This window comes from Silurus aristotelis (assembly GCF_946808225.1).
Source record: "Silurus aristotelis genome assembly, chromosome: 2".
NCBI lineage: Eukaryota > Metazoa > Chordata > Actinopteri > Siluriformes > Siluridae > Silurus > Silurus aristotelis.
Window position 1 is genome coordinate 3,930,051 of NC_139575.1, and position 26,969 is coordinate 3,957,019.

Here is a 26,969-nt window from a genome sequence, read left to right on the forward strand (position 1 = left end):
AGGTATCTTGGTGTATCTGAGGGTATCTGAAGGTACCTTGGTGTATCTGAGGGTATCTGAAGGTATGTTGGCATATTTTAGGGTATCTGAAGGTATCTTGGTGTATCTGAGGGTATCTGAAGGTATCTTGGTGTATCTGAGGGTATCTGAAGGTATCTTGGTGTATCTGAGGGTATCTGAAGGTATGTTGGCGTATCTGATGGTATCTTAAGGTATGTTGGCGTATTTGAGGGTATCTGAAGGTATGTTGGCATATCTGAGGGAATGTTGTAATAAGGAGACACATTCAGTAAAGTGACCGGAATTTGGAAAGTTGGATAAAACACCAAAAACACCAACACATCAAAGGCAGAACTGAGCTCAATATCTGCCCATAGCTTTCCATTAGTTCAGAAAAAACATGATGGAATCATTAAATTGGAGATTCAGTACTTACACAGTGAGCAGAGATCAAAATTTTGAAAAAAAAAACAAACAAACATTAGATTATTCCTTTTGAATAACAACAAAACGGCAGCTAAAGAGAACCCGTACTCGCCCACGCTCTGCCCCGCCCATTTAGCGTAGTAAAAACATCCCTGAAACAGGATTTGATCGTCCTTGTGTTTACAGGAGAATCTCGAGCGTGTGTTCTCTGAGAAAAACCTGGCACGTGGTGGATAAATGCTTATAAAGCTTCATCTTCAGAGTCAGCTTCTCTTTCCTGTGGTTTCAGAAGACCCATCTCCATCGGGGGTATCCTCCTGAGCTTGGAACGTACCACACTAATGGGGGAAAAGGAAATACATTTTTTTATTTGTATATAAATTATTTAAACATTTGTTTTTAATGTGTTTTTTTCGAATTTTTCGGCACAGTTTGATAAGTTTCCACCTCGAGGTGGATTTTTTCGATAACAATAGCTAGGTTCCATCGTACTTAACAAACAAAATGTGCTAATATGAAATAAATATGAATATATAAATGTAGAAATACAATTATATAAATAAAAATTATAAATAATATCTATAATATAGCGCTCTTCGTGCAGTCTCACGTGTAAAAGAAAAAACAGCACGTGCTGTCAGTCATTTACCTTTAGAGGCCGCTCTCGTAATGATGGCGGACCTGAAACCGGAAAAACTATCGGTATGGATTTTTGCCGATAGCCGACATTTCCAGCAATCAACTATCGGTGTCGATTAATCGGTCGACCTCTAATTAATAGACCTGTCCTCAAACATTGTGATCTTATATTTTGGTCATATCACCCAGCACTACCGCTCACACACAACTTAGTAGCTGAGGGCAGTGCTGGGATTTGAACAAATCACCTTCCAATCAGAGGACCAACATCTGAACCACAAAGTACCAGAGTTTCCTATATATCACTCAAAGGTTTGTGATTGCTTAACTAGTTCCTAACAAACCTTACTTTCATGGAGGTGTCTATGTTTTTACACTAATTTGCAGCTACTTGGCAGCTTTTGAAGACTCTGAGCTTTAATATTGCATAACGCAGTAAAATATATTTATACAGTTCTTCTCTGATCATGTCAGTAGATATCATGTGTTGTTCTTGACTCGGTGTAAGAATTTGGGTGCTGACAGGAAATTTCGCCCTAAAGCCTTTTATTGTGTTATTCTGCCCCCTAGTGGACATGTTTATTCTACATGCAGGTATAATAGATAGATAAATAGATAGATAGATAGATAGATAGATAGATAGATAGATAGATAGATAGATAGATAGATAGATAGATAGATAGATAGATAGATAGATAGATAGATAGATAGATAGAACTTTATTGTCATTGTATAATACAGGTACACAGCAACAAAATGCAGTTTAGCATCTACCATAAGTGCAAACAGTAGCAATTGTGTAACCAATTGACAAGTGCAGATAAATATGTAGTATATGTACAGCATGTAATATATCTGTAAACTCGTGAAAAATCTGATAGTGGCTCGAAAATAATATAATTTCAAAACAGTTTGTACTAATAAATTATATATAAATGTTTGAAAAACTATTTTATTATTGTATTATTCATTTAAAGTGGTAAATAAAACATTTACTACAAATAATTTACTATTTTTTTTTGTTTACAGTACAGTACATGTACAATTCCCCTTAAAAAAAAGGAACCATCACAAGGCGAGTCAAAACCTGTTACTCGTGATGGGGTCATAGAACGTCACCCCTTACGAGGATCGTGGTTGCACTATCTGGGGGTATCTGAAGGTATCTTGGTGTATCTGCGGGTATATATATATATATATATATATATATATATATATATATATATATATATATATATATATATATATATATATATGAAGTTCATAAATATAAAGCCTATAGCAATGAAAAAAATGATAGGGTAGGAGACATGGTGAAATCTCTAGCAACGATGATAGCTCCTTCGAGATGTGCAGACTGTTGTAAGCCTCCTTAGCTAGTTTAGCGTTAGCATCCAGAGAAATGTACACTGTGATCACAACAATGGCTTAGAATTCCCTAGATAAATAAAAGGGCCGGCGCTTAATCATCAAATACTCTAAATGAGCAGAGCGATGACTTTCAGTAACAATAGAGTCTGTGCACCATGATTTGCTAAAATAAATGCACAGACCTCCACCCCTGCGCTTACCAGAGTTCACTGTCCTGTCCACCCGGAAAAACTGCAACTCTTGAGCTCAACGGCGCTGCTGGGAATCTGGTCGTTGAGCCATGTTTTCGTAATAATCATGGTATTACAATCATTAATCCACTTGTGTGATGTAATCGGGAGCAGCAGTTAATCTAGTTTGCTTGAAAGAGATGGTTGATGCGGGTTTAGCCTTAGCCTAGCCCTAATGCCACCTCACTTCCCCCTCCTTTGTTCATGTCTCTGCACCGGCGCTGGGGTCTCACTGCCGGCCGAGCTGGATCAGCGGTCAACAGTGTTCGGACGATTTCCCGAGGGGGTTTAAAGTTCATTGAAAGTCCCTCTCTGTAGTCCCGACCGATGTCTAGGAGTCTAGTGTTTGCCGACTGTATGGAATATGTGCAAATCTGTTCTGAATAAACTTGCAGTTAGTGGAGAAATGACTACTGTATATAGCTGGGCCTTGCTCTGTGCATGCGCCGCCATCCTAGTCAGAATGAAGGCAGATTTCTATTTGACAGCTCATGCATGAGGTCCTTATACGTACACAGATACACAGAAATCCAAACCAGGCCTCATGAAAACGCTAAATGCAAACAGAGCCTGGAGTAATTACGAGTAATGATGTGTAACAGGTATGTAGTTGTTTAGTGTGTGTGTGTGTGTGTGTGTGTGTGTGTGTGTGTGTGTGTGTGTGTGTGTGTGTGTGTGTGTGCACGCGCAAGTTATCAGGTGAATATGATGTTAAAGAGAATTCTGGGTCAGGTGTCAGAGACTGTTCTTTAGGTGCTAATTATAGACTCACCATATGACAGTGGTGTGTGTTAAAGCCACGATGATGAGAGCGAAGGCCAGGTGCCAGCTGTAGCACATAGTGATGAACATCACGTTGTTGTGATCGGACTGATCCCACTTCACCTCACCAGGGGGGTAGAGCACGAAGGCAATCTGGGGCAAAAGCAGAACAGAGATGGGACAATTACAACAACACAGATAGCACAGGATTTGGACAATAAAGAATGATTTAAAGGCATAAATAATGCAGAGAAAATGCAACGATACATTGAAGATAAAGATGAAGGAGCTACCGATCCGATGCGATTCAGCCGTATTCTCATGCAGTGTGAGCCGATTTCGATTTGAAAAAAATATTATGCCATGCATCTTAATATGTTTTTTCATGTTTCAGTTTTTGTTTTGATTCCAATCTGCTATAATCTGTTTCTCGTGTTATTTTTTTAGAAGGTTTTGGATTTTAAACCCTCTGTGTGCAATTTGGATTTGTTGAACTGTGCTTTTCATAAAACCCTACAAACCCTGCAAGAATCCTTTGCTGTCTTTAAACAAAAGTTTTTTCCAGACCTGCCAAAACCAGCTGCCTTGCAGCAGACAGAAGGCGGCACGTAACAGCTCCAGCAGCACCTTTCCTCTGTGAAAGACCTCCAGCAGGCAGACAAGGGCTCCTCCGAACACGGCGTACAGCAGGAGCATGTGGACATGAACATCCAGCATGTCTCTGCCGTGTAGGTGATAGAGGAATAAAAATCCTGCAAAGACACAAAGACATTTAGTCTAAGCGCACACTTCCTGTTTCCCTAAACATTAACACGTCATAAAAATCCAATGGCTGTTTTTAAAAAATGCAATGCAAAAGGTTTTTAGATTGAAGAAGTTTTAAACTGAAAAGTAAAATAAGATTTTTAACCTGATTATCCAACTGATTACCTTCGTTGAAGAAAGCGAGGCCGAGCAGTAAGCGATCTAAGGACAGAGGTGCTGCGCTGGTGCTGTGGACGATGAGGGTCGTGGCTCCTGCCAGGCCGAAAAACAGGTACATGGTCGTGTGCTGCCAGTTCATCAGTTTTTCCCAGTGCTGAGTGGACGAGTTGTACAGGTGGAGCTTCGGACCATCCACTGTAAACTGTTCTGCTACCATCCCTGTCTCACACACACACACACACACACACACACACACACACACACACACACACACACACACACACACAATTAACAACATGTTAGTAGGATGACTGGGTATAAATACTATATCTTAAAAAAGCTAAAAGAGTCTAAAGTAAAGATGGGCAGAGCTTCACCAATCTGTGAAAGACCGTAACAATTTTAGAATAAGGTTCCTCAACATAAAATTGCAAAACAGTTGAATATTTCATAATTTACACTACATAATATCAACAAAAGTTTTAAAGAATCTGGAGAATCAATCAATATTGGAATCAATACACTGCATTTAAATGAGTTCTGTAATGGAAATCCCTGCATAGACTCATTAACACCTCCAGAAATCCAGCTTGATATGTCATCCAAATGCTGGTCAAATATGGTTATCATGCAATGAAGAAGGTAATGCATAAACATGATCCAGAAACGCTGCCTTCCATCCAAAGAGCTTTTAAAAATGTACTGATACAAAGTAGAGAACTGTGGTCTGTGGTCACCGCATCCTCCAGGCTAAAGAGGGGAGGGACCATCTGGCTTGTTACATGATATATTTTTCATATTCTATTGTGAATAAAATATGGGTTTATTTGTTTTGAAAAATCACTGAAGGGCTGCAGCTATTGATTATTTTAGTAATGGAGTATTCTACCGATTAGTCCATCGGTTAATTGAGTAATCTGATAAGAAGTGCTTTTTCTTCATTAAAAGAGCGACACTAAATATAAAAAATTTACATTTAATATGTTTCCTTTTTTTAGAAATAATTGGCACTTTTATTGCTGAAATTGCAGTCTGTGAAAACTAAAGCCGTTCATCTGTGCATCTAATTGCAATTTAACGTCAGAATGCAAATAAAATAAATATACATAAATGAAAATATCTAAAAAAAAATCTATTTCAAATCACTTAAAAAAATATTTCTTTAAATTTTATTTTAAAACATTCCCAAACTTCTTTGGCGTGACTCTTCCCCGAATCTTCTGTGCGTCAGTAAAAATGGTCCGTGAGGAAACACAGTGCTCCGTGTGTAGCTAGATGGACTAAACAAACGTTTTTTTTTGGATTCAAATTACTTGAGTTACTCGAGGAATCGTTTTAGCTCAAAATCATTTCGTTCTGTTTTTATTTACATTTTAAGCAGTAGTGTGTAGTGTGATGTTTTTTGTGCAGATGTGAATGGCTGCATTGGAACTGTATTTAATACTAAGCAAAAATGCTGACAATTTTAATGCTTATTTTCCCCACTGAAAAAATGTTTAGTGTGTGTGTGTTTTCTGTGCTGCCATCTTTACTTGGTAGTTAGTCGTCTTAACTGATCTTCTCTTCAGCCGCTAATAATTAGCATTAAACCATGACGTGTATAAGTAGGAACCTCTGGGTCTGGTTTTCTCACCCTGCCACTCCTCAAACACAGCTGTGATCTTCTCACACTTTTTTGGTCAATGAAGACTCACTTTAAACACAAATGGGTTGATATTTTGCTACGTTTTCTCTCATTTACTTCCAGCCCAAAGTTCTTGTGTGTATTTTTATATATCAGTATTACCCAAATGGGGTCTAACAAAAAGAAGGGAAGGGTTTTGAAACCCAATTTGATCGATCGATCGATAGATTGATATTTCTACTTGTTCTATCTTGTACTTTTTCTCTCTTATTGTCTCTCTCTCTCTGTTTCTTCTTGCTCTTTTTTTCTCTTCTTGCTATCTCTTTATCTCCTGCTCTCTCGCTTTCAATTCTTTCTTTCTTCTCTTGCTCTCCTTCTTGCTCCCTTTCCCTATCTTTCTTCTCTTTTGTCTCTTTCCTCCTTGCTTTTTTCTTTATCTTCTCGCTCTTTTGTTTGTTTCTCTTTCTTTCTTTCTTTCTTTCTTTCTTTCTTTCTTTCTTTCTTTCTTTCTTTCTTTCTTTCTTTCTTTTGTATGCCCTCTCTCTCTTTCTATTTATCACTTCATCACTTGCTCTTTATCTTCTTTTTTTCTTTGTTCTCACTCTTTCTTATTTTCTTTCTCTCTCTTTTTCCTTCTCTGGATCCCTCAAACCTCCATATTATTATTTTTTTTTCAATGCCTGAGCATCAAATTTTCCTTCCACGATCCATGAATTTGATTCCATGATGCCTCTTTAACAACAGACAAAAAGTCTGTGATTATTTGCTGGCTGTGTGACATCATTAAGTGTAAATATAAAGTGATTAATAAAATCGCAGTGTAAAATTGGAAATAAATAAAACTAATGATTCTGTGTAAGATGCATAAACTGGATACAAACAGGAAAAAAATCAACAAAACATCCCGGTCACATGACACAAAGCGTTTACTTCCTGTTACTGACTCCTGAGAAAGAACTCACCAGTGATGGAGAAGAAGAGCATGATGGCTCCTTCGATGATTTCCAGGCGGTGCTGCATGGCCCGTGAGGTGAGTCTGGCTGCACCGGCACTCTTGTTCCTGCGGGTGGCGTAGCACAGCGAGTACTTCACCGCCCACCACACGCCACTGATCAGGAAAAAGCTTCCGGGAAGTGCATGGCCTTTAAAATTCCCCATGATGACCCACAGCTACCTGAAACACACCAAGAAAAATGTCTTGAATAATTATTCGCCCCACCCACCTGGAACCACAATAATGACCCCAGATCTTTTTAGATGATACAGGTTGTTGTTGGTGAACACCAATTTTCAAGTCTCACCACAAATTCTCAATTAGTCCAAGGGGGCTGGGCTTTAATCGGTATGTAGGATCGCTATTCTGCTGCAAGTCGAAGCTCAGCCCCCAGTCTCAAATCTGCTGCTTTCTTCCAGGTTCCTACACAATTTTTATTTAAAAATTCCATAGTTTAACATCTGAAATAATGATTTTAAATTCCAACTACGGCATGCGTTTTCTGTTACAATCCCGGATGTATTCCATCCATTTGGTCGCACAGTTAGAGTTCTGTACTTTCATGGCAACCGCTGCTTCACAATGTAACTTTGATCTGGTCTTGTGCCGGCAACAATGAGAGTCTGCTCCAAACTCCACGGAAAAAACACCTTTCGGCCATATCCGCACTTACACGTTTTCAAAAAACGGATTCCAGAAAACATATTTTTCTCTCAGCTTCGGGTCTCCGTCCACACAGAGACGCCATTTTTGGTCAACGAAAAACTTAGCTTTTTTAAAAAAGGTTTGGATAAATCACTCACGTGCGGTACAGGGACGTTAGCGTTTCCAGACGTTTCAGTGTGGATGACAACTTCTGAGAAATGATTCAAAATGAAAGTGTGGACAAGGAGGTTTTTTTTTTTAGAAGGAAAAACTGTTGTATTTGGATTAGTGTAGTTTTTTTTTTTTTAAATAACAAATATTTCGAAAAATTCTGCAAAAAACAGAAAGGGCAATAGAAACACAAATTCTAAATCAAATTTCATACTTTTTCATACTTCTCTAAAATGCTGTGTGTTTCTCTTCATTCATCTAGCCTTCAACCTGACAAGTTTCCCAGTTCCTGTTAATAAAAAGCACCCCCGAAACATGACACTACCACCACCATGCTTCACCCTGGGGTTGGTCATGAGCTACATTTTATTACTACAAAATATAGAAAAGCTCTAGGTGTCAGAATTATGGACATGGGGGCAACAGTTTACAGAGTTCACTATACTCTTTGCCTTTTGTTCGGTTGTTCTTCTCTTCTCCTTTCGCCCTTGTTCCTTTTTCTGTCTTTCTTCTTCATGCTCTCTCTCTCTCTCTCTCTCTCTCTCTCTCTCTTATTCTCTCTCTCTCTCTCTCTCTTTCTATTTAGCACTTCATCACTTTATTCATCCCAATGGGAAATTGACAGATTGGTCAGGTGTCCACAAACTCGCAGGGTTCTGACTAATCCTCTGACAGTCCTGTTTATACTGATGTTTGATGAGTCGATTGCTTCTTTCAGCAAAATGAAATTCTTGTGATCTGTGACAAAGGCTTAGTTGTAGGTCTGTTGTTAGAGTATCTTCAAACTTCTTCACTGTTTCTTCCAGAACAAAAAAAAAGAAAACAGTTCCAAAAATAGCTGTTAATGGAGTTCGGTTTTCTCCAAATAAGTGATTCATCATTATAGTCCAGATTCAGAAGTTGAAACACATCAAACACGGATAATGATTATTAAGTGATTTCTCTGCTTTGATTTTTATTTGTATTTGTTTTTTGTTTTTTTTAAGTTTGCCAGTGTTTCATAGTTAGTCATGTATATGAATCTCTTGGTCCTTAAGAAAACACCACACACACACACACACACACACACACACACACACACACACACACACACACACACACACACACACCACACAATATCTTCAAAGCCTTCATTTAGTCTAATTTTTTTATTACACCATAAACACATAGACACTCTCTCTCTCTCTCTCTCTCTCTCTCTCACACACACACACACACACACACACACACACACACACACACACACACACACACACACACACAAACAAACACTGCCCTTTTCCTTTGCCTTTCATCTTCCCTTGACTTTTCTCTATCCGTTATGTCTCTTCACCTTGTTGCTCTCAGAGGCATAAAATATTCTGAAGTATATTTTGTAAACCTACTAACATATTATAAGATATTGGCATTTACCATTTATACTGTTATTTGTCCAATAGCTACTGCATTAGCTGTTATAATAACCTTCACTCTCCTGGGAAGATGTTTCACTAGATTTCATGGTTATTTGTGCTCATTCAGCTACAAGGTGTTAGTAAAGTCAGGTACTGATGTAGGTGAGAAAGTGAGGAGGCCTGGGGTGCAGCGACATTCATCCCACAGGTGTTTAGGAGTGAGAGCTTTATAGCAGGAGATCTTCCACTCCAAACCATATAAATCATTTCTTCATGAAGCCGGCTTTGTGCACAGGGGCATCGTCCTGCTGGAACTGGTTTGATTCTCCAAGTTTACGTGAAGGGAAAAAGTCTGATACATGATAATTCCCTTCAACTGTGTGGTAACAGTTGAAGGAGGAACCTAATATGGCTGAAACAGTCATAGTGTCCCAATATAGTGAAGGTTTAATAGTAGAAAACTACTCTACCTGGTAAATTGTATCTCTGAGTGTATCTCTACTTTCATATGAGCCATACAACACAACCTTGAATGTCTGTAAACCCAAAACAGATGAAGAAGAGACCTGCGATTAAAGCAAATGACTATATTATGCTAATGTCATCCCTCAACACGACCTGGAGATGAGCATGTGTCCCTGCACAAGTGGTCGTGTTGTGTGGTGGGATGATAAGAAAGAAGAATAGAGAGAAGACAACACCATCAAATACACATGATTCCAAGTGATTGCAAAGATTTTTTTTTGTATTAGCATAAATGCTCTCTCGCTCTCTCTCTCTCTCTCTCTCTCTCTCTCTCTCTCTCTCTCTATATATATATATATATATATATATATATATATATATATATATATATATATATATATATATATATATATATATATATATATATATATATGCTACTCACCCAATGAGGGTCTCAAGCAGTGACAGTATTTTCGATGATCTTTAAGATGAGCATCATAATCTGAGATTATAAACAAAAAGTTCTTACGCTACCAGAACAGTCTAAACATCACCAAAATCCATTCAATATCAATATCCAAACAATTACTGTGTTATTATCTGTAAACAAGTGCCTGGGACATCAGGTGAAAAACCTCACAACCTCCTCATCTGATTATGTTTCCAGCAAGACCTTAATCTCTCCATGCATCGCCATGGAGACCAGATGACTCCCGAGAGCCCTTAAACGGAAAACGGGCCGGCCGTCTGATTGGCCGCCATTGTAGTGTTTTATTTATAATCACCGCCTGATAAATATTTACCACGTCCTTTTTATGAAAAGGAGGGAATACAGGAGCAGTGATGGTGAACCAAATCATCTCAGATGCCCTAAAGATATAAAGGGGAATGAAGACGCAGGTTTCTGATGGGTCTCTTACACAAATAATCACCATGGAGACTTGCCATGCACCATGCACTTACAAGCGTATTACTGTTTTATTTTCTGTACAACTTTACTCGCATTGTATTAATATTAATGAATGTTTTCTAAAGAAAGCAGTTCAGGCTGCAATTTAAATACAGATTTATATACATTCATTTTTTCTGATTCTATAATAACAGCTTTATTGTTTCTATAGTAACAAGACTTAAGTATCATTTCAATTGTAACAACTATATCATTTGTTTGTAGTAAAAATGCTGTAGTCTAGTTGTAGCTATTATGGGGTGTAATAGTGCCGATGGAATGGGTGGCTTGCACATCTGGAAAGGTATTTTCAATCAATGCTGGAAAGTATATACAGATGTTAGGGCTATTATACAACACAGAAGACGCTGCAGGATGAAAAATAGAGGAACGGGAAGAAAACAGCGGAGGAGAAGATTCCGGCCAAAGAAAAACGACAAAGTTTCCAAAGTTTGGGATCATTTCAAACTAAAACATAAAGAAAACACAGCACAGTGAGTTTACTCTTTTTTTTTACCCCATTTGTAATAGATTTTTATATTTTTATTTGTTTTTTTCATTTAGAGATTCGTATTTGCATTTTGATGTACGGCAATTAAATGGCTTTAGTTTCCACAGGTTGCAATTTTAGCACTAAAAATTTACATTATTCTATAAGGGAAACAAAATACCTTCTTATTTTAAGATACTTGTCTTATTTTCTTTTGTGTATTTAGTGTTGCACTTCAATAAAGAAAAGGTACTTATTATCCGATTACTTAATTAATATAATAATAATAATAATAATAACAATAGCGGTATAATCGGTAAAATACTCATTATTAAAATAATTGATAGCTGCAGCCCCACACAACATTACACTACCTTACATTACACTATACTACACTACACAACACTATACTATACTACCTTACATTACACTATACTACACTACACAACACTATACTATACTACCTTACATTACACTATAAAACACTACACAACACTATACTATACTACCTTACATTACACTATAAAACACTACACAACACTATACTATACTACCTTACATTACACTATACTACACTACACAACACTATACTACCTTACATTACACTATACTACACTACACAACACTATACTATACTACCTTACATTACACTATACTACACTACACAACACTATACTACCTTACATTACACTATACTACACTACACAACACTATACTATACTACCTTATATTACACTATACTACACTACACAACACTATACTATACTACCTTACATTACACTATACTACACTACACAACACTATACTACCTTATATTACACTATACTACACTACACAACACTATACTACCTTACATTACACTATACTACACTACACAACACTATACTACCTTACATTACACTATACTACACTACACAACACTATACTATACTACCTTACATTACACTATACTACACTACACAACACTATACTATACTACCTTATATTACACTATACTACACTACACAACACTATACTACCTTACATTGCACTATACTACACTACACAACACTATACTACCTTACATTACACTATACTACACTACACAACACTATACTACCTTACATTACACTATACTATACTATACTACACTACACAACACTATACTATACTACCTTACATTACACTATACTACACTACACAACACTATACTATACTACCTTACATTACACTATACTACACTACACAACACTATACTATACTAGCTTACATTACACTATACTACACTACAAAACACTATACTATACTATACTACCTTATATTACACTATACTACACTACACAACACTATACTATACTACCTTACACTTTACACTATACTACACTACACAACACTATACTATACTAGCTTACATTACACTATACTACACTACAAAACACTATACTATACTATACTACCTTATATTACACTATACTACACTACACAACACTATACTATACTACCTTACACTTTACATTATACTACACTACACTACACAACACTATACTATACTACCTTACATTACACTATACTACACTACACAACACTATACTATACTACCTTACATTACACTATACTACACTACACAACACTATACTATACTACCTTACATTACACTATACAACACAACACTATACTATACTACCTTATATTACACTATACTACAATACACAACACTATACTACCTTACATTACACTATACTACACAACACTATACTATACTACCTTATATTACACTATACTACACTACACAACACTATACTACACTATACAACACTATACTACCTTATATTACACTATACTACACTACACAACACTATACTATACTACCTTATATTACACTATACTACACTACACAACACTATACTACCTTACAATACACTATAATACACTATACAACACTATACTACCCTACAATACACTATACTACACTATACAACACTATACTACCTTACATTACACTATACTACACTACACAACACTATACTACCTTACATTACACTATACTACACTACACAACACTATACTACCTTACAATACACTATAATACACTACACAACACTATACTATACTACCTTACATTACACTATACTACACTACACAACACGATACTATACTACCTTACATTACACTATACTATACTACACTACACAACACTATACTACCTTACATTACACTATACTACACTACACAACACTATACTATACTACCTTACATTACACTATACTACACTACACAACACTATACTATACTATACTACCTTACATTACACTATACTACACTACACAACACTATACTATACTACCTTATATTACACTATACTACAATACACAACACTATACTACCTTACATTACACTATACTACACTACACAACACTATACTATACTACCTTATATTACACTATACTACAATACACAACACTATACTACCTTACAATACACTATACTACACAACACTATACTATACTACCTTATATTACACTATACTACACTACACAACACTATACTACCTTACATTACACTATACTACACTACACAACACTATACTATACTACCTGATATTACACTATACTACACTACACAACACTATACTACCTTACAATACACTATACTACACTATACAACACTATACTACCTTATATTACACTATACTACCTTACAATACACTATAATACACTATACAACACTATACTACCTTACATTACACTATACTACACTACACAACACTATACTACCTTACAATACACTATACTACACTATACAACACTATACGACCTTACATTACACTATACTACACTACACAACACTATACTACCTTACAATACACTATAATACACTACACAACACTATTCTATACTACCTTACATTACACTATACTACACTACACAACACGATACTATACTATCTTACATTACACTATACTACACTACACAACACTATACTACCTTACATTACACTATACTACACTACACAACACTATACTATACTACCTTACATTACACTATACTACACTACACAACACTATACTATACTACCTTACATTACCTATACTACACTACACAACACGATACTATACTACCTAACATTACACTATACTACACTACACAACACTATACTATACTACCTTACATTACACTATACTACACTACACAACACGATACTATACTACCTTACATTACACTATACTATACTATACAACACTATACTATACTACCTTACAATACACTATAATACACTATAATACACTACACAACACTATTCTATACTACCTTACATTACACTATACTACACTACACAACACGATACTATACTATCTTACATTACACTATACTACACTACACAACACTATACTACCTTACATTACACTATACTACACTACACAACACTATACTATACTACCTTACATTACCTATACTACACTACACAACACGATACTATACTACCTAACATTACACTATACTACACTACACAACACGATACTATACTACCTTACATTACACTATACTATACTATACAACACTATACTATACTACCTTACATTACCTATACTACACTACACAACACGATACTATACTACCTAACATTACACTATACTACACTACACAACACGATACTATACTACCTTACATTACACTATACTATACTATACAACACTATACTATACTACCTTACATTACACTATACTACACTACACTACACAACACTATACTATACTACCTTACATTACACTATACTACACTACACAACACTATACTATACTACCTTACATTACACTATACTACACAACATTATACTACCTTACATTACACTATACTACACTACACAACACTATACTATACTACCTTACATTACACTATACTACACTACACTACACAACACTATACTATACTACCTTATATTACACTATACTACACTACACAACACTATACTATACTACCTTACACTTTACATTATACTACACTACACAACACTATACTATACTACCTTACACTTTACATTATACTACACTACACTACACAACACTATACTACCTTACATTACACTATACTACACTACACAACACTATACTACCTTACATTACACTATACTACACTACACAACACTATACTATACTACCTTATATTACACTATACTACACTACACAACACTATACTACCTTACATTACACTATACTACACTACACAACACTATACTATACTACCTTATATTACACTATACTACACTACACAACACTATACTACCTTACATTACACTACACTACACAACACTATACTCTACTACACAATACTACATTTTACTATACCACACTGTACTATACAATCATTTTCTTCCTGATTTAATATAATATCTATTTGGATTGATACTATACTACTATACTATACTACCTTACATTACACTATACTACACTACACAACACTATACTATACTACCTTACATTACACTATACTACACAACATTATACTACCTTACATTACACTATACTACACTACACAACACTATACTACCTTACATTACACTATACTACACTACACTACACAACACTATACTATACTACCTTATATTACACTATACTACACTACACAACACTATACTATACTACCTTACACTTTACATTATACTACACTACACAACACTATACTATACTACCTTACACTTTACATTATACTACACTACACTACACAACACTATACTACCTTACATTACACTATACTACACTACACAACACTATACTACCTTACATTACACTATACTACACTACACAACACTATACTATACTACCTTATATTACACTATACTACACTACACAACACTATACTACCTTACATTACACTATACTACACTACACTACACAACACTATACTACCTTACATTACACTATACTACACTACACAACACTATACTACCTTACATTACACTATACTACACTACACAACACTATACTATACTACCTTATATTACACTATACTACACTACACAACACTATACTACCTTACATTACACTATACTACACTACACTACACAACACTATACTATACTACCTTATATTACACTATACTACACTACACAACACTATACTATACTACCTTACACTTTACATTATACTACACTACACAACACTATACTATACTACCTTACACTTTACATTATACTACACTACACAACACTATACTATACTACCTTACACTTTACATTATACTACACTACACTACACAACACTATACTACCTTACATTACACTATACTACACTACACAACACTATACTACCTTACATTACACTATACTACACTACACAACACTATACTATACTACCTTATATTACACTATACTACACTACACAACACTATACTACCTTACATTACACTATACTACACTACACAACACTATACTATACTACCTTATATTACACTATACTACACTACACAACACTATACTACCTTACATTACACTACACTACACAACACTATACTCTACTACACAAATCTACATTTTACTATACCACACTGTACTATACAATCATTTTCTTCCTGATTTAATATATCTATTTGGATTGAATTTGTGGGGTTTGTATATTTATATATTTTCCGGAAATCTGTTCAGTTGTAGAAAATAAGATACAAACAACAAACAAAAATATATATTGGGAGAAAAAGACTTCTCAGGAAGAACAACTACACAAATTTTCTTCTCTTTAAAAAAAAAAAAAAAAAAAAAAAAAACTACAACTGCAGAAAACGTTAATAATAAATCAATACTGAATTCATAACTATTTGTTTGTGTGTTGGTTTGTTTTTGTAAAAAATTAAGAGAATTATTATCCCTATATACTGGAGTGGTTACAATCTTCTTTTTTTTATTTTCTTGTTATTTTACAAATAAATAAATTTTCAAATCTATTTCAACTCAATTACACTCAACTCAATTACAATCAACTCAATTTCACTCAACACATTCAATAACATATAAATAAGAGAATATATATTTACAGACTTACAGACTGGAGGGATGAAAGGAAGTGTTTATTCGCCAGATGAAGTCCCACACCAGATGTTCTTTTTCTCCGCTTTTAAAAGAAAAACTTTAACAACATCACGTACAAGACCTTCTCCCTGCTCTTCATCAACTGTTTCCTGCTTTTTCTCCTTTACCTGTTCACTTTTTCCCCAGATTTTATTTTTTTTTCCCTTGTTTTTTTTCACCCGTTATTTCAGAGCAGCCCGCCCACCTCATCAGCGATTGGCTTAATCCTGAAGGTAACGTCACTCCTCTGGTCTGTGATTGGTCAGGAGGAATGCCATTTACTTACTGGAGTGGATTCCACGTGTGCATTCTCCCCCGCCTGCTGGTTCTTCTCCTCTACATGTTTGCTGGAAGGAAATCTGCTGTAGAAATGTCAAATATTTATTTTGTCTTGTTTCTTTGTCTACTTACTTGCTTGTTTGTTTGTTTTTTACCACCCAACCCTCTTACATATTTGGGGGATGGGAGATTTTGGGGGAGGGGGTAAATATAAAGTGCCCCTGGGCGTGTTTCCAAAACTTTGTAGTGTTCGAGACACTTAATAACTGTGAAAGTGTATAATACACTCATTTATACATCCCTCACTCATTATAGGAGGAGAAAAAACTGTAATTATGTAGGGTGGGTACACCAACGCACTGTGTGTGTGTGTGTGTGTGTGTGTGTGTGTGTGTGTGTGTGTGTGTGTGTGTGTGTGTGTGTACGTGCACACAGTCACGACTTGCACTCCAGAGTTTACAAGTCATGATCAGGATAACTGTATTATTGTATAGTTGATGGTCTTTATAATTAACACGAGAATATTTTTTTACAGAATAAAAAAAAAAAAAATGTCTTTGGTGCTTGACAAAGCAAACATTTCTGAAAAGTTTGAAAGAAAAAAATAGAAAGAAAGAAAGAAAGAAAGAAAGAAAGAAAGAAAGAAAGAAAGAAAGAAAGAAAGAAAGAAAGCAAGAAATAGAGTGACAGGTAGACTGATAGAGAGAAGAAGTGAAAGACAGAATGAGTGATACAGGTAGATTGTAGATTGATAGAGAGAAGGGGTGAGAGAGTGATACAGGTAGATTGATACAGAGAGGGAGTGAGACTGGTAGATTGATAGAAAGGAGGAGTAAATGAGTGATAAAGGTAGATTGATAGAGAGAAGGGGTGAAAGAGTGCTGCAGGTAGACTGATAGAGAGAAGGATTGAGAGAGTGATACGGGTAGACTGATGGAGAGAAGGATTGAGAGAGTGATACAGGTAGACTGATTGAGAGAAATGATAGAGAGTGATACAGGTAGATTAATAAAAAGACAGAGTGAGAAAGTGATACAGGTAGACTGATAGAGAGAAGGGGTGAGAGAGTGATACAGGTAGACTGATGGAGAGAAGGATAGAGAGAGTGATACAGGTAGATTGATAGAGAGAAAGAGTGAGAGAGTGATACAGGTAGACTGATAGAGAGAAGGAGTGAGAGAGTGATAAAGGTAGACTTATAGAGAGAAGGGGTGAGAGAGTGATACAGGTAGACTGATGGAGAGAAGGATAGAGAGAGTGATACAGGTAGATTGATAGAGAGAAGGAGTGAGAGAGTGATACAGGTAGACTGATAGAGAGAAGGAGTGAGAGAGTGATAAAGGTAGACTGTAAGCTGTGTGAGCCGCCATGTTGTCTGATGTCACGATTTTCTGAGCACAAATTCCATCATGATGATGTCAGGATCTGACAGATACTGTTTTTTCCCACCAGATGTCGCCATTGTGTTTTTTATCTTCCCTTATTGGTGTTTATTGTTTCCACCTGTGCATCGTTATCCTGGGGGTGTGTTTGTTTTTTCCTGGTTGAAAATTATGAGTTATGACCCATAATTGAATATACCATGATTTTGAAAGTGGGTGTGGCCTAAATATTGTAAATATTGTATTTAATTTTGAGAGTGTGTGTATATATATATATATATATAGTAGTATAACATACTGTTCACTAAGTATTGAGCACGTAACTGGACAAATTTGAGTTTAATAAGTGATATGTGTCAATATTTCTTTAAGAGGGAAACATTTCAGATTTTTAGAAGTTTTTCGATGTTAAAAAACACACAAAGAATGTGTTATATCCTTGAATGATGTCTAAATTCATGAAAATGTGCACAATATTTGGCAAAATAAATTATAAATGAGAGAAATGGGACATGAACTGACATGAACGTGAGTTTGTCTCAAGACGAGACATCATCCGGTGTGTTCTAAAAACACCGTCTGACCATTTCAAAATGTGTAATGCTGTGGTATTGTAACGTTTTTTGTGTCTTTCTTTAGCCTGAATACTTTGTATGCTTTGAAATTAGCTGAGAAATCGGGACGTTAATAAACTCCCACGCAGTGTGGTGTAAGAACAGTCCGACTCTTATCTTCAATTATTTTATTTCCCAACAAATGGGTGATTGTTTTTAGGTAAACAAGTAAAAAAAAAGAAGAATACAGTGGGTTAAAGTATTTAATATAGTGCATCTCTGAATATTTAGAAAAGAACACAATCCCATTGTGTATATTTATGTACAATTATTAGATTCTGTACTTGTGTGGAAAAAAAAATGGACCCAAACTGTTTTGACAATGTTAAAATTTCAAAAACTTTGATCCTAATCGATGGGAAAGTGGTTGCTTATTGGTTAAGGCGTTGGGCTTCTAAACCGAAGGGTTTGATTTCGATTCCCAGCCCCACCAAGCTGCCACTTCTGGGCCCCTGAGCAAGGCCCTTAAACCCATAGCTGCTCAGTTGTATGAATAGTATAAATGTGGATAAGCAAAATATCGGTGTGCTTTTTGAACATCCTATTCCACATTTAGTCTCCACTCTTCTGGGAAGATGTTCCACTAGATTTTGTGGAGATTTGTGGAGATTCATTCACACACGATGGTGTTCTTAAAGGTTTGATGAGGAGGCCTGGGGTCCAGTCAGTGGTCCGGTTCATCCCAAAAGGTGTTGAGTTGAGTTTATAGATCTACAGCAGGCCACTCATCTACTACTACTACTACTACTACACAGAGCTGCTACTTCATGAACTTTAGAACTTCAAGACGTTAGAAATGTCTTTGCAGGAATGTCTTGTTGTGTCTCAGCGCTCTCTGCGTAGAGACAGGCGTTGGCGGGGCAGTCGGTATTCTTCCTGTTCGCTGCAGAATGGTACTTCCTTCCTGTTTTCACAAACGGCTGCATTACTCTGGCTGCGTGGACGCGCGCCCTGCTCCGGCCTCCTCACCTTTACAATAGGACGGATCATCAGAGAATAAGCTGAAGACCCACATCTATCAGGGGACTACAGGATTTGAGGCTAACACGTGGCAATATTTCATTCAGGTACCGTAAATAAGCTCATATTGATACAAAAAAAACAAGTTCAGGTAAGAAAAGCAGACTATAGGAGTGGATTCTCAGGTGCGTTTTCATATGAGGACTTTTTTTGGTAAAAGTGTAGTTCTGTACTGAACCCAGCTGATCTTATGTTCTGTCATGCTTTCTATTTTTTTTTTTATTATTACACAATTAAAAATCTTTCTGAATCCTAGTATCATTTTGCTGCTCTCGTTCATCTCTATCAAAGTGTTATGTAGGAAAAAGTAACAAGAATTTGGCAGGAATTGCCTTGCGTTAATCCCTTTGTCCACCAGATGTCCTCATTGTTCCCTCATGTTGTTCCCTACTTGTTTGTTAGGTTTGTCTTCTTCTACTTCTTCTTCTTCTTTTTTTTCTGGCTGCTCCCTTCAGGGGTCACCATCATCCGTCTCCAACTCACCCTGTCCTCTACATCTGTCACTTTCAAACCAACCACCTGCATGTCTTCCCTCACCACATCCATAAACCTCCTCCTTGGTCTTCCTCTTTTTATTTTATTTTATTTTTAAGATTTTTTCACTAAGTAGCAGATGCAATTTAAGTACAATATGTCAAACAAAACACTTTTGGTCGAATGGTCCTGAGTTCAAATCCAAGCACCACCAAGCTGCCACTGTGGGGCCCTTGAGCAAGGCCCTTAACTCTCACCTGCTCAGTTGTCTGAGTCAGTAAGTCACTCTGGATAAATCCAAATGGTGTAAATGTAAGTAATGAAAAGTTAAATTACAGATTTTAAAAACTACTTTAAAAAGTAGAAGTACACAGAAAAACCACTCAATTACAGTAACACAAGAAAATATAATTCATTACATATATATATATATATTTACATATTTGAATCTTTAGATCGATTCTTTCTCAGCTCTTGGGTTCACTTGATTTGCTGTGCCTCATTTTGAGACTCTGACTATTACTCCAAACTGCCACTCCTGGGCCCCTGAGCAAGGCCCTTAACCCTCAAGTGTTCACTTGTATAAGGCTACGTCTGAATTTCTTGGTTGTTTCTATCTAAAAAAGTTTTTTGTCCATCCACTCTATTGTTTTCAATCGTATACCAAAAGTTGCTCATCCACGATGAAACGTCTGAAACTGTACTGCTCATGCGTGAAGACGCGTCGACCCTCAGCAATGACTAAAAACACATCATCGTTTCTAAAAGCCTCTGTTCTCACAGTCCATGCAGCCACGCGAGAACGGCGCTTTCAAATTTGTCCACTTTGGAGAGCGTTTCCAAAAAGCTACATTTTTGTTGACTGACAACGTCGTCTCAGTGTGAAAATATCTCCGAGAAAAATCTGAGTTTTCAAACAAACATGTATTAATGTGGACATTACCTAAATAAGATAATTGTAGGGCACTCTGGATCAGCTGAGGAACGACAGAAATGCAAATAGTCCCAGTCCTAACAATTATAGAGAACCTCAGTTTAAACTCGGTTTATTTCTCTTACCTCTTTATGGAAGTGATGAGAACAGTGAAGTTCTTGGCCTCCTTTTCCTGCTTCTACTCCTCTCCTGCGCAGTTCTTCATGACAAATCAGATACGCCTTATCTGAATCAGTCTAAATGTCGGTGAACAAAAAAACAAAATGTTCTGTGATCATTTGAGCTAAAGCCATCATTATATCACACAGATGTTCATACAGATGCCTGTGAAATGCACGAGCGTTCACCACTGAGGAGACTCTGCGTAAACGCAGCATCCTCCTGAAGGACTCGGTGAGATCGGGAACGGTGCTGATGCCACTCTCCGCTCCTCCGGTTCTGTTCCCTCGGTACTCGTCTGAGGAGACACGGCGAGCGTGAGGGTGCGAGCGCAACTCCTTCCCCTTATCGTGGCTCTTCAATTTTATGGGAGTCAAGGGATGCTTTAGATGCATTGCCTCCAGCTGAGACTGTGAAATGACAAAAGAAAATATACCGTAATAATAATAATAATAATAGTAATAATAATAATAATAATAATAATAATAATAATAATAATAATAGTAATATTAATAATAATAATAATAATAATAGTAATAATAATAATAATAATAATAGTAATAATAATAATAATAATAATAATAATAATAATAACAACAATATTAATAATAGTAATAATAATAATAATAGTAATAATAATAATAATAATAATAATAATAACAATAATAATAATAGTAATAATAATAGTAATAATAATAATAATAATAATAATAATAATAATAATAGTAATAATAATAATAGTAATAATATTAATAATAATAATAATAATAATAGTAATAATTATAATAATAATAGAAATAATAGTAATAATAATAATAATAATAATAGTAATAATAATAATAGTAATAATATTAATAATAATAACAATAATAATAATAATAGTAATAATAGTAATAATAATAATAATAATAATAATAGTAATAATAATAATAGTAATAATAGTAATAATAATAATAATAATAATAATAGTAATAATAATAATAATAATAATATTAATAATAATAATAGTAATAATAGTAATAATAATAATAGTAATAATAGTAATAATAATAATAATAATAATAATAGTAATAATAATAATAATAATAATAATAATAATAGTAATAATAGTAATAATAATAATAGTAATAATAGTAATAATAATAATAATAATAATAGTAATAATAATAATAATAATAATAGTAATAATAATAATAATAATAATAATAATAATAATAATAATAATAATAATAGTAATAATAGTAATAATAATAATAGTAATAATAGTAATAATATTAAAAATAATAATTAAAAAAATTGGAAAAATTTAAAATGTAAATAAAAATAAAAATCTCATAAACCGCCAAGCTGCCACTCTTGGGCCCTTGAGCAAGGCCCTTAACCCTCTATGCTCCGGGGGTCCCTTATGAGGGAAATATCAAGGTCTGTGACTTCGGAGTGACGTGGGGCCGCCTTCCCGTGAGCTCACCACCTGCAGGAGGGACCGTAAGGGACGGTGCTGTGTGGATTGGGCAGCAGTCGAAGGTGGGGGTCTGCTTAGACTGCTGCCCCTGCGACCCGAATTACGGATAAGCGGGAGAAAATGAATGAATGAATGAATCTCATAAACCCAAATTCTATTTTACAATAAAAAAAAATTATAAAACATATCAATCTGATGAAATGTTCCATTTTAATGATCATTTAATTTAATGGTCATTTTGAATTTGATGGCAAAAGCACAGGGTTGGGACGGGGCAACAAAAGTCTGAAAATAATTAGTGTAATTAAAATTAAAAAGTTGATATCAGGTCAGTAAGATAATCGGGTATAAACAGTGTATCTTGGAAAGGTAGAGTCTCTCATAAGTAAAGATTGGCAGAGCTTCACCAATCTGTGAAAAACCGTGTCTACAAATTGTAAAATAATTTCATAATCGTGTTCCTTAACATCAAATTGAAGAACAGTTTTGTATTATTTACAGTACATACAATACAATCAAAATTTCAAAGAATCTGGAGAAATATCTGTGCACAAGGGACAAGGGGGAAAATCAATATTGGATGCTCATGATCTTCGGGGCCCCCAGGCAGCACTGCATTTGAAACGTTCATGATTCTCTATTGGAAATCATTGCATGGGCTCATTAACACTTTCAGATCAAGAAATGCTGCCATTCTCTCTTGGACAAAGCTCATTTAAAATGTACTGAAGCAAAGTGGAAAACTGTTCTTTTGTCTAATCAAAATAAAATGCTTTTTGGGAAATCATGGACAACACGTCCTCCGGACTAAAGAGGAGAGGGACCATCTGGCTTGTTATCAGTGCTCAGTTCAAAAAGCTGCATCTCTGATGGTATGGTGGTGCATCAGTGCCTGTGGAATGGGCAGCTTGCACTTCTGAAAAGGCTCCATTACTGCTAAATAATATATACAGATTTTAAAGCAACAAATGTTGCTATCTAGACAATGTCCTTTTCCGGGAAGCCCTTGCATACTTCAACAACACAATGCTAACTGCATACTGCAGCTATTACAATAGCAAGACTTGGTAGTAGAATAGTCTGGGGGCTGAACTGGGCTGCCTGCAGTCTAGACCTTTCACTCTTTAAAAACATTTGGCGCATCGCAAAACAGAAAAACACAAGAAAGGACACCCAGAACTGTTAAGCAGATAGAATCCTGTATCAGACACATATGGGACAATATTTCTCGCCCATAATTTCAGCAACTGGTCTCCTCAGTTCCCAGATGTATACGGACAGAAGACGTGATGCGTGATGTTGCAGCCATCAATTTTTGTTGCCGTTGTAGTGCAGATCTATAGGTCGATATTTTGTTTAAAATGCCTGCCACACACCACTTCATGGTTTTTAAAGAAGAGCAACATGAAGGCTGAACAAAAAAAAATGCAGCAGATTTCTCCACGTGCTGCAATCTGAAAAAACGTTTTGGTCCATAGTTACATGCTGCTGGTCTAGAGGTTAGGATGCGGCGCCCTCACCGCTGCGGCCCGGGTTCGATCCCCGGTCAGGGAACCAACCCCAGCAATTAGGGTTGCACAAGCCTTAGTTCCTGTCCCAAGCCCGGATAAATAGGGAGGGTTGCGTTCGGAAGAGGAATCCAGCGTAAAAACATGTGCCAAATCAAACATGCGGATGGTCCTCTATGGGGACCCCTAATGGGAGAAGCCGAAAGAAAGTTACAGGCTGTGCTCATTTCCCCCTTTTCTCAGTAGCTGTTTCTCTTACTGTCATCACCATCGCTTGTTATTTACTGACCTTAACAATGAGCTAAACCTGTTGCAGCTGTTGAAACAGTGTTTTCTGAAATGACGAAGTATGTAAATGAGGATCGTAATGGGCAAGTAATACAGTGTCATGTCTCTAGACCTTTTTCCTGAGAGCATTCTTATGACCCAGTAGCATCTCTTCCATTTTCTGGTACATCCAGGAGTCACATCCTGATCTTTGAGAAGCTCTGCTCTAAAGTACAGTTATATAATAGAGTTATTGAGTAATTGAGTGATACGTACCATACAGGGCAGTGAAGCTCTGCGGTCACCTGTGGAGTGCCTGGACCTTCTGAAGCTCCTCTTGCGCTCTTTGGCTCGCTCGTCTCGGCCTCCGTGGCCCCAGTAGCTGCTCATCCAGTTGGTGAAGTTTCCATCATCGTCCTCATCGTTGTCCACGATAAGGGCAGGGAGCAGACGTAGAGACAGCTTGGAGGTGGGGGGTGTGGAGCTCTCGCTGGGGCTCCCAATCTTAAATAAACTCTGGGGTAAAAACCCAATTAGAGCTCGGACAGGAAGGTGAAGAAACTCTGAGGCTCTGAAGATGCGCAGATGATCTGAGGAGGTCAGAGGGACTGATCACTGAGCCGGTTCAGGTGAGATTTATAAGACACGGCCGAGTGTTTAAATATGCGGGTTGACTGTGATTGTTTAGCATTGTAGAATGAGGGAGGGGTGGAGAGAGAGAGAAAGAGAGAGAGAGAGAGAGAGAGAGAGAGAGAGAGAGAGAGAGAGAGAGAGAGAGAGAGAGAGAGAGAAAGGGGAGAGAGAGATTGAAAGAGAGAAAGATTAAAAGAGACAGAAGGAGGGAGTAAAAGATAAAGAAACAGACAGACAGACAGACAGACAGACAGACAGACAGACAGACAGACAGACAAAAAATGGTAAAAGAAGAGAGACAGCCAGTGAGAGAACAGAAACAAGAAAGAAAGAAAGAAAGAAAGAAAGAAAGAAAGAAAGAAAGAAAGAAAGAAAGAAAGAAAGAAAGAAAGAAAGAAAGAAAGAAAAAAAGAAAGAAAGAAAGAAAGAAAGAAAGAAAGAAAAGAGAGGCAAGCAAGTGAGTGCATATAAAGAGGAGAAAGAGAGAGAACGAGAGAGAGAGAGAGAGAGAGAGAGAGAGAGAGAGAGAGAGACCAATGTGTGGAATGAGGTGGAAACTGAATTAGGTTTTGTGTGTGTGTGTGTGTGTGTGTGTGTGTGTGTGTGTGTGTGTGTGTGTGTGTGTGTGTGTGTGTGTGTGTGTGCGCACGTGTGCGGGCTGTGGGGGGGCTCTGCTGTTGAAATACTTCCATTGCAGTGCCTAGAGGGCACACACCCACACACACACACACACACACACACACACACACACACACACACACACACACACACACACACACACACACTCACTCTTTCCGCTCGCATGAAAGCTGTCAATAGTTACAGGCTGCAGCATCGAGGGGTTGTGTGTGCAGCATCACACACTCTGCTCCAATCATCTCAGTGTCATGCTGAGTTTCAGACATAACTGACCTGCACGTGTGTGTGTGTGTGTGTGTGTGTGTGTGTGTGTGTGTGTGTGTGTGTGTGTGTGTGTGTTCACTGACCTATAATCCTGGAGGAACGCCTCTCCACTGTATTGCAGGCTGTGACCCTGTTTTTGGAAAATATCACAGATGAGGTTTCATGAATGAGTGATCTGGGACACACTTCCTCCACCTCCGTCTACTGTCCAGCT

The 26,969-nt window shown here is 36.4% G+C and overlaps 3 protein-coding genes across 4 annotated transcripts in view; 1 reads left to right on the forward strand and 2 right to left on the reverse strand.

Moving 5' to 3' along the window:
* Positions 1-110: 110 nt before the first annotated feature.
* Positions 111-17,532, reverse strand: tmem45a (transmembrane protein 45a). Of its 2 annotated transcripts, none has more exons than XM_083564478.1 (6): positions 17,407-17,532; positions 6,939-7,150; positions 4,359-4,571; positions 3,996-4,180; positions 3,439-3,581; positions 111-764 (listed from the first exon to the last, which is right to left on the reverse strand). In XM_083564478.1, the coding sequence occupies exons 2-6, from the start codon at positions 7,132-7,134 to the stop codon at positions 668-670; spliced, it is 834 nt and encodes a 277-aa protein (XP_083420604.1). In that variant the 5' UTR covers positions 7,135-7,150; positions 17,407-17,532; the 3' UTR covers positions 111-667. The 2 variants fall into 2 exon arrangements, with proteins under 2 accessions (XP_083420604.1, XP_083420603.1); XM_083564477.1 differs by lacking the exon at positions 17,407-17,532 and adding an exon at positions 17,095-17,377.
* A 2,674-nt stretch (positions 17,533-20,206) lies between these two features.
* Positions 20,207-26,007, reverse strand: lnp1 (leukemia NUP98 fusion partner 1). The gene is made up of 4 exons (XM_083564762.1): positions 25,496-26,007; positions 22,171-22,392; positions 21,949-22,059; positions 20,207-20,364 (listed from the first exon to the last, which is right to left on the reverse strand). Exons 1-4 carry the CDS (start codon positions 25,607-25,609, stop codon positions 20,221-20,223), a joined length of 591 nt encoding a protein of 196 aa, XP_083420888.1. The 5' UTR covers positions 25,610-26,007; the 3' UTR covers positions 20,207-20,220.
* The window catches only part of opa1 (OPA1 mitochondrial dynamin like GTPase), a 60,216-nt gene continuing 53,570 nt past the window's right edge, over positions 20,324-26,969 (forward strand). The window contains exon 1 of the mRNA XM_083562714.1: positions 20,324-20,462. The gene's annotated coding sequence lies outside the window, so the exon portion shown is untranslated. The remainder of the gene's footprint in view (positions 20,463-26,969) is intronic.